General features: G+C 41.0%; 1 protein-coding gene across 3 annotated transcripts in view; it reads right to left on the bottom strand.

The window, feature by feature from the left end:
- ST8SIA1 (ST8 alpha-N-acetyl-neuraminide alpha-2,8-sialyltransferase 1) overlaps window positions 1-16,525 on the bottom strand; it is a 138,938-nt gene that overhangs the window by 84,851 nt on the left and 37,562 nt on the right. For all 3 annotated transcript variants that reach the window (XM_032855290.1, XM_032855293.1, XM_032855292.1), the window contains exon 2: window positions 4,398-4,542. In XM_032855290.1, coding sequence (XP_032711181.1) covers window positions 4,398-4,542 — 145 coding nt within the window. The remainder of the gene's footprint in view (window positions 1-4,397; window positions 4,543-16,525) is intronic.

The following is a 16,525-nucleotide window of genomic DNA, read 5'->3' as shown; positions in this document are numbered from 1 at the left end:
TCCCACAGGCCAAGGGCAATGCGAGTCTAGGCCAAGTGGAACACGTCAGAGAGCTTATGGCAAACAGAGGAGCTGGAAATATGTCTGCGTTGCATTAATGATTCTTTGTGATTCTTTACAAATGGTCTTGGGTGGATATTCTGAGAAAAAATGGCTAGTCTGGCTTTTGATTTATATCACATGACTATTCAGCATAACATAAGTGAATAGTGAGCTGACCGTGTTTTTATTACACCAAAAGGAAATATTTTTCAGATTATAACTGCACAGTTGTGGTTTCTAACATTCTTACTGCTCCCTCGCTCATTTCCAATGAAATTTATGCTTTTTCTGGGCACGGATATGTTTTAGGTCAAAATAGTATTTATTTAGGTAATAGCTACACACATGGGACCATGCAAGCTTAAAAGGGACAGTCTTTGGCAAAGCAGGAAGGAAGTGGGGACACAGAGGATGGGAGTATTCTCAAAGCAGGAACACTTACCATCACATCCCCTCCAAACACACACACACACACACACATACACTGCATATTCTAGAAAAATCTATGTAAAGATTAAACTTCAGCCCTTTAAGCCTAATAATATTCAACCAATACTTAACAAAAATACATGTATAGAGCCACTTGGAAATAGCTGCATCAAAACGTCATGCTTGGTCTCCAGACTGTTTAAGCAAGGGCACATCAGGGGATCCCCCCAGGGAGGACAAAGATAGGAAGCCCTAGGCAAACACCAGCAGCTAAAAATGAGTATCTCTATCAAGTGGGAAGCCCTGTGTTAGGCCCAACACGGAAAAAATACTCTTGTTCCTCAAAAGCTCACAAGATGGTATTGAGATCAGCAGATAATGACTCTCAGAAAACTGTAACCTGTGGATATGCAGTTATGTAGCTAACTATATATGAAGTAGAACTGAATGAATTTGATAATAACACTATAGGAAGTTATGGGAGGTCCAAATAAGAAACAACTAATTGGGAAGGAAGGAAGGGAGGGAGGGAAGGAGGGAGGGAGGGAGGGAGGGAGGGAGGGAGGAAGTGGGGAAGGGGGGAGGGAGGGAGGGAAGAAAGGAAGGAAGGAAGAAAAGAAAGAAAGAGAAAAAAAGAAAAAAGGAAAGGTAAAAGAAAAGAAAAGAAAAGAAGAATATTATAATTAAGGAGATTCACTGTCGCATCTAAAAGAACACTGGTGGGGTGCCTGAGTGCCTCAGTTGGTTAAGTGACCCAAGACTCAAGCCTTCGGCTCAGGTTATGATCCCAGGGTCCTGGAATCGAGTCCCATGTCAGGCTCTTTGCTCAGCAGGAAGCCTGCTTCTCTCTCCTCCTCTGCCTGCCATTCCCCCTGCTTATGCTCTCTCTCTGTCAAATAAATAAATAAAATCTATTTAAAACAAACAAACAAACGCACACTGGCTTTCCACGGGACCCTCCATGGACTCTCCAGCCCTGACTCAGGGCCTGCTACATTTCCGCAATACATAGAGGATCTTGTATTGCTTCTTGGCAACGACTCCAGGAGCAAGAAAAAAACAGTGGATAAAGGTAGGCAACGGAATAACAATAATGATGATAGCTAACATATATTGAGCATGTAGGGGGAACATGTAATAAAAATCAAGATTAACATGTTAGAATACATAATTTAAAATGTGATGTAGAATTATACATCTGAGTTAGAGCATGAGTGATTTGGCATTATTTTGCTAAAATTCAGGGAAAGAAGGGATGCTTTGTTCAACCAACAGCACTGAGCCTAACCCATTCAGCTGCATTTCTGCCTCACTAGCACATACAACTTTCTTCCCACAGGAATCTGAATGAAGCGTATCAATTAACCGGTAACTTAGCTTCCGGATATCAAAGTAGGAATATTGCACAAAGGAATAATAATGGAGTGAGGGCACAGGGATATATACCATCCTTTTTATTGCACACTGATTTTCTAGGATTTCTATAAATTAGTCATTTCAGAATCTCAGCAGAAAAATACACGTGTAACTTAAAAAAAAAATCTATTCGTTGAATTGGTTTAGCTTGTCATGACTGTGCACACACACAATGATGTAATGACTTCTGCTTCCTAAGAAAAACCATTTTTCCTTATTATTCAGGGATGGTTCCTTGGTCTTACAACCAGCACAAAGAAGTACAGAATTCATGTGCACACACTTTAAAAAGGAAATGTTTCCTGCTATCTTACTGCTGCAACTGACAGATAAGATGGGAGGCTAGTTTGTATTTCTTTAATCATCTCTTTTCTTCAAATCTATTTGCTAGCACAACGTTAGAAGTCAGTTGGGATGACTGAAAACCCTCATGTATAAAAAGACTATTTTGGATTTCTTTTAAAATTTTTCTATTTGATGAGTTTTAAAGAAGATTGCTTCCTTATCTCTTCTTCATTCATAGCAAGTTGACATCAGGTTTTGTACATAAAGGATACTGGGGATTGGCTTGTTTACCCTCCATTCCATCTCTTTTCTAGCTTCCTGATGAAGCCTGATTGTTTTAAAAACTGCCTCTCCTGGACTTCTCTGCAACTAATGTTCCAGACGCAAATTAATCTTAGCCATTAGATGCACTTGAGGGTGATTTAGAAGAAGATAAATTGGAACCCATCTTCCCGACCCTGTTCCTGTCACAGGCAGTTGTGACCATGTTAATTGCAGTGGCAGCTGGGGCTTTCTGATCTCTTAACCACAGTTATGGCAGTAAATTCTTGAACTAAGTAATTCCAGGAGCCACTCTTGACTCCCACTTATCCATTCTTCTAATGTTCTTTTAAGTACCTAATTCCCAATAAGAAGTATCTTTCTGCTAAAAATACCTGGGAAGATTTCTGTTCCCTGCCTTAAACCCTGACTAATGCAATTATCTCCTTCATTCCTCAGTCTGAAGATGCAATATATGAACCACGACATTTACAACATGCTTCGTGTCTTCAAAGTCCACGGACATGCATTATTCACATCCATCCTGACCACCACTCTGTGAGGTGGGAGGACAGGTACTGTTCTCGCCACTGTACAGATGAGAAAGCTGAGTCTCAAAAGAGCTGGGTGACTTAGCAGGGCATTTAGTTAGTAAGAAATGGAGAAGAAATTCAATCTCACATTTTATGGCTCTTAGTCATTTCCTTTGACACTGAGAAGCCTCTCAGGGGCAAATGGAGAAGAGAGAGAAAACACATGGATGATGGCCAGGAATTCAACCTTCTATTTTACTACTTTAAAATAATAATTTGGGGGGGGTGGCGCTTGGATGGCTCAGTGGGTTAAGCCTCTGCCTTCGGCTCGGGTCATGATCTCAGGGTGCTGGGATCGAGTCCCACATCGGGCTCTCTGCTCAGCAGGGAGCCTGCTTCCCCCCACCTCTCTGCCTACTTGTGATCTCTCTCTCTCTGTCAAATAAATAAATAAAATCTTTTTAAAAAAATGAAATAAAATAAATTAAAAAAAAAAAACCATCATTACACACTAAGACCATGAAGTTCAACTAAAATATCTAGAGATGAACTAGCAGAGATGGGCTAGTTCACAGAGTGGGTCTTTGGATTTGGCAGAGCCTGTGCCTCAGCTTGATTAGGGCCCTCCTTTGAAGCCTCCTGGCTATTAATACGGACACACAAAAGGCCCGGCTCTGTTTTCCAACTCTTAACTGTGAATTCCCTTTCTGCCCAATCATCTGGCCAAACCAGGAGTGGCTTGAAGACTTGGGGAGGCTAATCTTCATTTCTCCATTTTTTCCTAAGGGCAGTTTCACCTAAGAACCACCCCCCTCTCCAACCTGGGCTCCTTAGAAATAACAATTTCTCTATTTTTCCCTTTCACTGCATATATTTTAGTAAAACATTTTATTTCATTGCTCAGGAAACCCAGAAGAAAAACTGTAAGTAACCAAGGCTTCATTTAGACCATTTCAAAAATTATGAAATTCATTCTCTCCATATTCGCCACTCCACCACTTAAGAGCAGTGCCTGACCACAGGATTAAGATCCAAGAGCTCTAAGAAGCAAACTTCTAACCATATGGTTCCCAGTCCCCGAGAGCACACCCTTCCTAAGAAAACATTCCAGTACTGCAAATCTTCAAGATCATTCCACAGCCAACCTTGAAACACTAGAATTCCACAATTCCTGACCTTGCTTCCTTCAGTCTCAGATGACTCAAATCAGAAGGGCTAAGAAAACTATTACTTCGGCCCCTGCATGGAAACATTATGTGATTTCTTCAAAAAAAGGTGACAGCTATAAAGAAAAACATTTATAATGAAGAAGAGAAGAAAGGAGATGAAAAGGAGGAGATCTGAATTGTTAGGCAAACTCAATCATCTTTTCCCTATGATGTCAAGATACATGGGTAACTCTACAGCAAGGCAACAACAAACTATACTAACCTGGGGGAAGAGAGAATAAGTTGAATTGTCAATGGTGAATGAGTATAAAAACTCCCCGTCATACCACATGCTCTTCCCCATGGGGGAATTCATTTTAGTCATAGCAAAGAGATGGGCGGGGTCACAGCAGTCTTCCATCTGTTTCCTAGGAGAGAAAATAGAGAGAGAAAAGAACAGCAGGTTAAGTGAGCGGCAGACTCATTCACTTGTCATTTATACCGAGATGTGCAGCCTTACCTCAGTGCCGGCTCACAAAGGCATCTGTGTCTCCACGGTTATTAGACTACTATTAATTCACTCTTCCAGCCATCAAAGTGCATGACTGGAATCTTTTAAAAAAAAAAAAGTTAAAAAAAAATACTTTAGCTCTCAGATGCAGCTAAAATGTGTCTGAAGGCAAACATGATCATTATAATTGCAGATTTGTTGATTGACTGAAACCTCGAGGCCCAGAAAAGATTGGAGGGTCTTCTGGAGACGTTGAGCTCTGCAGCTGCAGCAGAAATGTATCTTTATGGTGATTTAACAACCAGGGGGACAAGTTCAATGACCAGGCACTTTTACATGTAGGAAGTAGGGGATGGACAGAGTGGCCCAAAAGAAGGCACGCCTCCCAAAACTGGGAACAAAATTAAGGAACAACGCCTGGGGGAAATCCTTCTCAATGGAAACAGCATGAGATGAGCGATGTGATTTCAAACACCAGCGAAGCCATCTGTGTTCTAAGTGGTAAATCTCGTGGGGCTTTTGGTTCTTGTTTGGTCTGATCTCTTAGCAGTACTGGGCACAGTTCAGCACCATGACCCCTCAGAAGGGATCCCCACTCCTTTAGCGTCTGACATATCAGGGTCTCCTGGGTCACCTCACTCCTCTGGGCTAGCTCGCGGGTGGCTGGCTCTTCTGCTTGACCCTCAGTGGAAGCTCTGTCACTAGTCTACAAGCCAATATTTACATTCTTCTCAATTTAAAAATCTGTCATAAACCAACTCCATTTATTCCCTGTGCTCTCAGGAGTAAAAGAGCTTATTCCCCAGCCCCACCTTTAGAAGGACCAATGAAACACACTGCTAACATAAACCACTTCTGAGTGGTGCCCCCACAGACCTGCTTGCTCAGACATCTTGGGCCACCATAGTGTAGAAGCGTAAAGCTGAAAGGGGAAGGTCATGTGGAGTACTTGGATTCAAATCCTGGCTCTGCCACCTACTAACTCCATAACTGGGGAACATCCCAGCTTCACAACTGGCCTCAGACATTGTTTTTGAGAATTCACTAAAAATGTCCAAGTGGCACACACAGTACAATTTCAATACATGTCATTACTACATAGCCCCACTTTGCTATAGAAATGAATACACCGTGTCAGTGTCGGGGGGCCCCCCGCCTCAGCCAGGGCCCCTGACACGCTCCCCACCACGCAGTGCTTTTCCCAGCATGCTCTGGTTCACTTCCTCTTTACAAGGGTTTCCGTAGAAAGGATTGGGGAGAGGGGCTCAGGAAGAAAGCTTTCATTTTATCAAATTTGCTAGAATTGTGGGTCGTCTGAACGGTTCAGTCGGTTAAGCATACGACTCTGGATCTCAGCTCAGGTCTTGATCTCAGGGTTGTGAGTTCAAGCCCTGCATTGGGTTCTATGCTGGGCATGGAGCCTACTTCCAAAAAAAAAAAAAAAAGTTGCTAGAATTTAGAATTTTCATCACTTCTTGCTCTGACGTCATCATTCCATCTCTTACCAGCTGTGCCCATTTCCTCTACTCCTCCATCTTCATTAATCATCAGTGTTTCATCACCTAATAGGTGGCCTGAAATGGAGGCAGTCAAGTTATACATTGACTTGCCTGCATTTTGTCAAAAGAGTATCCTAGACACTGTATTCCATAACATAAAATTAGACATGGCTTAAGACCACTTAAGACCACCTGGGTGGTTCAGTCCATTAAGCGTCAACCTTCCATTCCCGTCATGATCCTGGAGTCTGGGGATCAAGTCCTGCATTGGGTTCCCTGCTCAGCAAGGAGTCTGGTTCTCCCTCTGCCCTTCCCTCTGCTCATGCACCCCCACCCAATCAAATAAATAAATAAAACCTATTTTTTAAAAAAGATTATCTTTAGAAATAAGGAGAATTATCATAGGCATGACTCAATTTTTGAGCCACTATTACAGGCCTGGTGATATTTTACCACTTTTCGTTTTTACAATAACCCTAAGATATAATTAAGAAACAATTATTATTATTACCCCTGATTTGTATCTGAGGAAAGGGAATTAGGGTAATTCCGGGACTTACTCAGGTCACACCAGTTCAAGTTAGGCTTTTTCCTCTGCGTGCTGCCTGTTCAGAACCTTTTTGATTCACCTTTACCATTCTCTGCCCTGAAGGAATGCTTTCTAAACAATGGCCAAGCACTTGCACTGTACCCAGTGCCTTTAGAGATATTTTTCCACTTGATCTTCACAGTGAATGACCTTAGAGCTAAATAGCTTTAAGATTCTTTTTTCAGAAACTTATCATGGGTCACATAGCTACTGAAGTGGTGGGGCATGGCTTTGCTCCCAGTTTTTTGCCTTTTTTAAAAAAAATCTCATGTCGGTACTTCCAACCAGACCACAGCTCTCACCTCCAAACCAAGCTAAATTTGCCATTCAGTACAAAGTGCTACTGGAAATTCAGAGCAAAAACTGGCCATGGCCATATAATAACACCTCCTTTTGTCTAGAGCCTGGCTGCTTATATATCCTTTCACATTCGTTTCTTCTTTTCATCCTCAAAAAACTGAGTTCGTTACATTATAAACCTATAATGCAACTGAAGCTCAGGCCAAGAGACTTGCTCAAGTTCATTAGGTTAATAAGTGTTTGCATAATTATTAATAAAATGTGTGTTAGATGGACTCAAATCTACATCTCTTCCTATGGCATCACCATGGTCAGAGCAATCAGACTTTTGTGGGAAAGCCAAATACTCAACGGAAAATGAAAGTGTCCCAAGTGTACAAATATTTTTTAAAAGTCCAAGAACTAGGGGTGCCTGGGTGGCTCAGTGGGTTAAAGCCTCTGCCTTCTGCTCAGGTCACGATCTCAGGGTCCTGGGATCGAGTCCCGCATCGGGCTCTCTGCTCAGCAGGGAGCCTGCTTCCACCTCTCTCTCTCTCTGCCTGCCTCTCTGCCTACTTGTGATCTCTGCCTGTCAAATAAATAAATAAAATCTTAAAAAAAATCCAAGAACTATAGCAAATTTGTAATAATCATATCACCATTTGCAAGATGAGAGTACTCTTCCTATCATAACTCTCAAACCTTTCCCTCCACCCAGAATGCCTCCTCTCATCTCTTGCCATGCCCCTCTCCAGAAGAGGGTCAGAAAGGGATCACAGTGTGAAATGTGCGCACTCCTTTCAGGAGGAGTGCCTGGGAGGGTGCCGCTAGCTCACCAACTACACTGGCCACAAGAACAACAGCGGTAGGAATAGTACCTCCAGCAGTAGTCATAGTAGCCAGAGTAGAAGCAGCAGTCATGATTTTCACAGAGTTCTCACTGAACACTGTGTGAGGTGCTTGGAATATAAAATTGAATTAAACAGACCTGGCTTCAGAAAACATGCTCAAGAGGTGGGCAACCAACAAACAAGTCACTACTTATGAAGGCAGGAGGGTGGGGCCAGCGCCATGGCAGATGTGCATAGACAGCTGCAGTTGCTCAGAAAGAGGAGGGCATGAAGTCACACTCTGGGTTCCAGGAAGGGTTTCCTGCTCTAAGGTTGCAGCCTGGGAGGAGCTGGCAGGAAGAAGGAGGACGCAAGTCATCTGAGGCAGGGAAGCTGCTACAGCAGAATGAGACAGGAAGACTCATCCCTTCATCAAAATACACAACACAAATACTAAGAAATTGTTGACAGCTGACTATTGAACATTACCTCCATCCAACCTGGCGGTGATCCTGGAGAGATGACATATACCAGCTCTTAGCATTTTTAGTCAATTTGGTCCCCATCCCCTTTCTCATGCTTTACCCTGATGTCGCCTATTATTTGCTTCTGTTTTGCAGCAGACAATAAAATCGCAGGGTCAAAAAAGCAAAAGTAAATCGCTTTCTATTCAAGTTTAAATTTGCAGATTATTACATTCCAGATGAGTGTAAATTGAGTAGTGGAGCCAAAATTAAATACTTTTTATTATTCGAATTCAAGCTTCAGCAGAGTTCCTATCAAATGATGCCACAGTTGCACAGCGAAGGTAAATACGAAGCCTGGGAGCCACTTACTAAAAACTCACTCGGGTTCTCACCCCCCTTCTAATGAAAGCCATGCATACCAACTAAGCCAAGAGAACCACCTGCACTGATGGTGTCCACCGACAAGGAAGACTAAGGTTCTGGGGAAACTAAACAGGCAAATAAGGATGAAAACCCACCCATTCAGTTAATAATGTCCCGTATCAAAATGAACCTTCTGAGACTCTCTCAGATGCCATGTTCAACATTTTAGTTACCAGAGATGAAGAAGGCTGGGAAGCTGTTGCTCCAATGGCTGTCCCTACTGGGCCGCTTCCAAGGAATGACTATTTGGGAAAGCAGGGGTGACGGGGAGCTGTACTGCTGTTTCACGTTTGGCCAAAAGCTGCTGTTCTACTTCAGCTTCATACCCAGCTACTGGAAGGCTGAGGAGTCGAGTAGCCAAACAGCCAATTCAATGCCACTTCGGTGTCCCTGAATGTGTGTGTGACAAGAGCTTGTGTAAAAATTCACATCACCATCATATCTAAACAGGGTATTGTTGTGAGCAACACACACAGGGAATGTTGTAGGAGTTTACGGGTTTAACTAAATATGCAACTTAAAAATCTTGTAAGCAAAAGGTACAGCACAGAGAATAGAATCAATGGTATTGTAACAGCATTGTATGGAGACAGAGGAGAGCTACTTGTGATGGGGACAGCCTAATTCTAGAGTTGCTGAATCACTATTTTGTACACCTGAAACCAATCTAATGTAACACTGCATGTCAACTATACTCAAATAAAAAAGTAAAAACAAAATAAAATTCTGATGAGCAATTTAGAAGTAACCAGAGTGAAAATCTCTTTATCTGTTTTATATATTGAAATTCTGTCAGTCAGAGGAAGTTTAAATGTATCTCTGGAAGAATAAAATGCTGATAATAAATTTATTGTGAACTTTATTAATTTTATGTACGTTTGAATTATGAAGAATTATTGACTGCATAGGAGAACAAATTGTCAGCAAAAGGCTATGTTAAGAGAAGAGTGCGTTTGGAAGATAACTTTGGGAAAAATACTATATCATTTTTCTGCCAAGAAATATTGATTAAGTTTTAAATAATAATGTAAGGCAGAATAACGGTTGAGATTGCATGATAATTCAAATCTTTGTAGAATTACTTGGTGTGTTAACATTCAAAATATTAAGCTGAACTTTAGGAGCTACATATAATTTTCAGTTACTTAATTTCATTTAGACAATGAGTTGCTCAAGAAAAAAGTCTTAGTTGGAAACTCTTCATATCTTTTTTTTTTAATAAACATATAATATATTTTTATCCCCAGGGGTACAGGTCTGTGAATCGCCAGGTTTACACACTTCACAGAACTCACCATAGCACATACCCTCCCCAATGTCCATAACCCCACCCCCCCAACCCCCCTCCCCGCATCAACCCTCAGTTTGTTTTGTGAGATTAAGAGTCACTTACGGTTTGTCTCCCTCCCAATCCCATCTTATTTCATTTACTCTTCTCCTACCCCCTTAACCCCCCATGTTGCATCTCCTCTCCCTCATATCAGGGAGATCATATGATAGTTGTCTTTCTCCGATTGACTTATTTCGCTAAGCATAATACCCTCTAGTTCCATCCACGTCGTCGCAAATGGCAAGATTTCATTTCTTTTGATGGCTGCATAGTATTCCATTGTATATATATACCACATCTCCTTTATCCATTCGTTTGTTGATGGACATCTAGGTTCTTTCCATAGTTTGGCTATTGTGGGCATTACTGCTATAAACATTCGGGTGCACGTGCCCCTTTGGATCACTACGTTTGTATCTTTAGGGTAAATACCCAGCAGTGCAATTGCTGGGTCATAGGGTAGTTCTATTTTCAACATTTTGAGGAGCCTCCATGCTGTTTTCCAGAGTGGTTGCACCAGCTTGCATTCCCACCAACAGTGTAGGAGGGTTCCCCTTTCTCCGCATCCTCGCTAGCATCTGTCATTTCCTGACTTGTTCATTTTAGCCATTCTGACTGGTGTGAGGTGATATCTCATTGTGGTTTTGATTTGTATTTCCCTGATGCCGAGTAATATGGAGCACTTTTTCATGTGTCTGTTGGCCATCTGGATGTCTTCTTTGCAGAAATGTCTGAAACTCTTCATATCTTATCATGAGGAATTATATGCCAAATTTGCCCCTAAAAAAATCCATAAGAAAGAAAAATTCCCAAAACCGACATCATGAGAAATCATCATGACCCAGTCATAGTAGAGAATTCTTCACATCTCTCTTACTTGCTTTATTCTTCTCTACAGTACTTAACATTATTTATATGCTGTATGTTTAAAGTTTTGCTTATTGTCTGTCTCCTGAAGTCCCAGAATGTAAACTCCATGAGGAGAGAGACTTTTGTCTTCTTGTCACTACTGTATCTCCATCTCCTGAAACAATGACTGATACACTGAACAGGTGCTTAATAAACATTGACTGAATGAAAAATTAACAAGTAGGAAGAAAAGAAGAAAATGTTAGAGAAACAAGAAAATCTCAAGATGCATTTTGTTCTCACTAACCAAAATTCAAATTGAAGTCAATTCCTTATGGTTTTAGTCTACGGAGACCCAAAACACAAAAGCTTGTCAAAATAACTGCTGTAGACTGGTAAACATTTCTCAGTAACAACAGGTCCAAGATTTCAGAGACTCGCTGAGTGGTGAATCCCAGGTTCCTTATACTGTGCACGAAACGTTAGTCTAATTATAGTGTCCCTTTAGGATCACTGATCCGCTGCATGGGCACCACAGGGGTGGCCCACCAGTTGATGGTGCTGATAAAGTCTGTTTCCTCCACCGTAGCGTCAAACTTTCAAAATTTGACTTTCAAAGTATTTGATAAGGTTTCAGATTTAATCTTGTCTTCAAAAAGTTCTTTCTATTCTAGCGATATCTGACTTCAGTCAATTATTGATTTTAACATCTGGCTTGTGGCCAAAAATGTATCTAATGCATCTCCTCCAGACAGCTAAATCAATAGTCCTTATTGGAAACTCTCCTGAATCGAGTTCCTAAAATTCCTTGTACACTATTATATGTTAACTCTTTGAGTTAGTGTCACAGAGCCTCAGCTCCACGGTTGAAAATGTATCCAAGATCCACATCAGAGGATGGCTTTGAAAGAGAGATATTATATGTATATATATATGTATGTATATATGGAGAGAGAGAGCACGTGCGAGGGCACTTAGCAGATATCATGGTTTCAGTAAGTATTCATTTCACTTTCCCTCACAGTTAGGAACCACAATGCTCAGCTTGCCTCACACAATCCTAGGTTATGATTGTTTTCCAGATATATTAATAGTCACCTCCCTTCCATTCCTAAATATGTCCCTATTTGGATAATAAACTATACACGTTCACACTATTAAGAAGCTAGGGGCACCTGGGTAGCTCAGTGGGTTAAAGTCTCTGCCTTCGACTCAGGTCATGATCCCAGGGCCCTAGGATCGAGCCCCGCATCAGGCTCTCTGCTTAGCAGGGGGCCTACTTCCTCCTCTCTCTCTCTGCCTGCCTCTCCACCTGCTTGTGATCTCTGTCAAATAAATAAATAAAATCTTTTTAAAAAAAAGACTAGAAGCTAAATAGTTAGCTTCAAATCAAAGAGGACTTTTCTTTAAGTGAAGAATTTGGTGGCCTACAGAGAAATCAGAGATATTTCTTATGGCAAATTTCACCAAGATTATGGGAGGTAGGGTTTGAGCCAACATAGTTATTTCTCCTCCTAACTTAAAGGAATCTTGATCTTAAATGATCGGTTTTGAAGCAAGCTTAAAAGTTGGGAGTTACTGTGACTCAGTGTCCAGGATATAGAATGAGAACTTACAGCAGTTGCTGTGAACCAGCAGCACAGCCCTACCCACAGTAGGAAAGGGGAAACAAGCAGTGATAGGTCCCTCTCTGGGAGAAAGGCAATACCTTCTGTTCACAGTATGGGCCCCTGTAATAGCTGACATCATTGACCCAAGAGATTCAAAATACACAGTCAATACTTAGAGATTTGTATTCATATTATTTTTCTGTAAAATTATCTTGAATGGTGTGGAGAAGAAGTACTTTCATTAGATTATTGCTTAAAATAATGTTTTCTAAGGATATAATAAAAAGTCTCTTCAAAGATTAATCTTCTAGACAATTTGCCAGGATAACAAAGAGAAAAACAGTTCTTGTGTACTACTCAAGACAGCAAATAACCTTTTATTTAACAACATTTTATTCTTCCCATTTGAAATAACTGCCTAAGAAAGGAAAAGTGTTCCAAAGAAAGGTAGATTACTGCCATGTGTAATTTGCATTTCTCTAAAACGGGAAGAACAGACTTAAAGGAGGAACTTTTAGAACATAAATATTTCAAGGATGATCCAGTTTTGCCTAGTACATGTTTGTTTTGTAATACACTACATCTACACATCATTATTTGAATTAAAACACACACATTTTTTTCTAGGAAGGATTTCAACGAATGCTTTTCTTCAGTCTTCCTATTTATGCTTACTTGTCTATATAGATAGAAGGAGTCTAATATTATCCTTTGAGAATCACCCATAGGCTGTTTTGGTAGCAGGAAGTAACTGGGTTCCTCTGGACAGCAGTCCTTATTTGATTCACTCAATAAATATTTATTGAGCACTTTCTATATGTCCCATGTTATTCTAGGCACTAGAGACAGACTGGGGAAAAGGGACAGGGAATACCTTGCCCTCTTAAATTCTAATGGAGAAGCCAAACAAACAAGATAAAAGATGTGGTCTGGGGGCAAGAGGTGCAGTTTCCAACAGGGGGCTAAGTAAGTCCTCATTGTGTCAGTGGACAACTGAGTAAAGACCAGAAGGAGGGGAGGATGTAAGCCATGTGGTTATACAGGAGAAGGGCATTCAGGTAGAGTCACCAGCAAGTGTGAAGACCTTCAGGCAGGAGTCTACCTGGTGTGTTCAAAAACATGGAGGAAACCAGTGAAGTTCTAATAAAGAGAGCATGGGGCAGGCATGTCAGAGGGAGGGGATCGTGCAGGGTTGTGTAAATGTGGTTTTTACCTGCACCACCAAACTTCTTGTGGCATCAAACACAGATCCTCCAGAATAAATCCAATTCCAAAATCGAACAAACACAGCTGGATTTTATAGAAGTTGTCATGGAGGGGGCAGGGTCAGCACATCACCAAAACTTCATAAATCTTCCGGTGGATGCCTGTCTCTGCCCAGACACAATCCTATCCTTTCTTCTCACCAACCCCAGCCATCCTCTCTCCATCACATCTCCTCTCGCTTATCCAGAGCAATTTCACACTTCAGCTCTCCAATCTGCACTCCCTTCTAATTACTTACCATCATACTTAGGTATGAGAAAACCATTATACATACTGTTTTTGGATTTTCCCCCCTTTTGAAAAAGGTAGAGATTTGAAAGACAAATAAAATTTTCCTGTTATATATGTTTAATCTTTTTTTTAAGATTTTATTTATTTATTTGACAGACAGAGATCACAAGCAGGCAGAGAGGCAGGCAAAGAGAGAGGGGGAAGCAGGCTCCCTGCTGAGCAGAGAGCCCAATGTGGGGCTCGATCCCAGGACCCTGGGACCATGACCTGAGCCGAAGGCAGAGGCTTTAAACCACTGAGCCACCCAGGCGCCCCTGTTTAATCTTTAAAAATAAAATTGTTTCTCTCTTAGTCTATTAGCAGGATTGTAGCAAAACAGCTAAACAGATAAGCACCAAATTTGGAGAGTACGTTTTCAGTGGCCTGAAATCTAAAAGAAGGAATGCAGTGAATTCACTTGGGCAGGTTTGGGTAGAAGCGTAGGAAAGGGTAGGTGTGTCCTCTCCGGATGGCAGCTGAGCAGCTGTCCAGGAGTACATGGGGTTCTGAAAATAAGGTTAGGATCAGAGCCACCAGTCCACACATAAACCACCATACTCCACTGAGTTTTAAACTTGTGCAAGTGGCAAATGCTCCAAATTACAAATTACACTGATTTAGAATTGGGTTATTTCTCCAATGTACAGGTTTACACAGCAGGATGGAAGCAGCAGGGATTTCTTTATGTAATCATGGTCCATGGTGCTCCTCAATTGTGCTAGGAAGCGAGACATGATGTATTATATATAAAAATTCTCTTCAGAAACATCCTTTCTTTTTGTAATGACACTTAAGTCTGAGATTATTTCTGTGAAAGATGAGAAGACATTATAGGAGGCAAAGAAAATGGAAAGGAGGAGACAAAAGTAAGAGAAAAGCATTGTGCATTTTCCAAATTATACAGACTTTTCTGAACCTGAGAACTCAATCAAAAAATATTAAGATAACCAGGGGAGTGGTGAATTCTAGAAGGTGAAGTTCAGGAGTCCAGTTCCCTGAATTCACCTCAGCTCTATTGCCTATTTGATGTAGGACAGGAGCATTTGTCCTGAAAGTTTTCCAGACCCTAATTATCTTTTCTATGATTTAGGGCTCACTTTTTTTATTTCTGTAACTGTTCCAGTATTTGAAGAGATTCAAATTTTGATTTATTTATTTATTTGACAGAGAGAGAGAGATCACAAGCATGCAGAGGGGCAGGCAGAGAGAGGTGAGGGGGGTGGGGAAGCAGGCTCCTCTCTGAGCAGAGAGCCCAATACGGGGCTTGATCCCAGGACCCTGAGATCATGACCTGAGCTGAAGGCAGAGGCTTAACCCACTGAGCCACCCAGGTGCCCCTCAAATTTATTTTTCTGAGAAAAATTTTGGCTTTGCTCTATGACCCATTTCCACAGGATGGAAGTTTGTGTCACAACATAACACAGCCAGGGACTCTCAATTTTCTAAACAGAATATTAACTGTGCCACCTGCATCTCTAAAACATATGGGTCTCTCTTTACTCAGCACAGAGTATCAGCATTTCAGGTTGCCAACAACCTTTGACTGTCATCTAGTTCCCATTAAATGTGTGGTTAAAGAAACAGGTATTTGAGAGAGATGAAAGGATGTGTTTGTTAACTCATTTGCTACTTGAAGCTAGATTCTTTACATCAAGTCAAGCAATGAGCAAGTCAGCTATTCACATTACATAAAGCATCTATTTTCAGGGCATCTGGGTGGCTCAGTTGGTTAAGCAACCACCTTCAGCTCAGGTCATGATCCCAGGGTCCTGGGATCGAGTCCCACACTGGGCTCCCTGCTGAATAGGGAGCCTGCTTCTCCCTCTCCTTTCCCTTCAACCTGCTTGTGCTCTTTCTATCTCTCTGTCAAATAAATAAATAAAATCTTTTTTAAAAATATATGGCAACTATTTTCAAATATCCACCCTATAAACTGTCACAAATGGAGACAGAGATATTTTCTAGGTCAAACATGTCAACTTAACCTACCACCAACATATTGTGAAAACAATCAAGCAGGCATTTTCATCACACCCACCCATTTTCCCTTACCTCGATGCTACGTACACTGCACTTGTACTTAGTTTTGAATGGTTTTGTAAATATCATTGACCCCCATCCTGACAGAAAAGTACCGAGGTATTGAGAGAGTTGATGGCAACAGGTCAGGAGAAGCGTAGGCTTGGAAATGGAAACAAGAGTAGAGATGATTTTTTTAAACTGAAAGCATTGAGAAAATACAGGATATTACAAGTATAGATGAAATGAGTCATTTGACAAAGAGTGAATAAAGAAACAACAACTGGCAAAAGAGAAAGAAATAATAGATGAAATGGACTTTTTTTTTTTTTAGTTTGTAGATAAAGGATAAGCAGAGGCTGAAAATTAGAGACCAGATAAAAATAAATTTTTAAATTTTAAAAATAAGTAAAATTTTTTATTTTTAGCAAAGCAAAGTATGTACAGTGTTTAAAGGATCCTAAATCAA

The sequence above is a fragment of the Lontra canadensis genome, unplaced genomic scaffold (assembly GCF_010015895.1).
Source record: "Lontra canadensis isolate GAN:19392208 unplaced genomic scaffold, GSC_riverotter_1.0 scaffold9, whole genome shotgun sequence".
Classification (NCBI taxonomy): Eukaryota; Metazoa; Chordata; class Mammalia; order Carnivora; family Mustelidae; genus Lontra; species Lontra canadensis.
The sequence above is the reverse complement of the archived record's forward strand: the minus strand, read 5'-3'. Positions and strand labels throughout refer to the sequence as shown.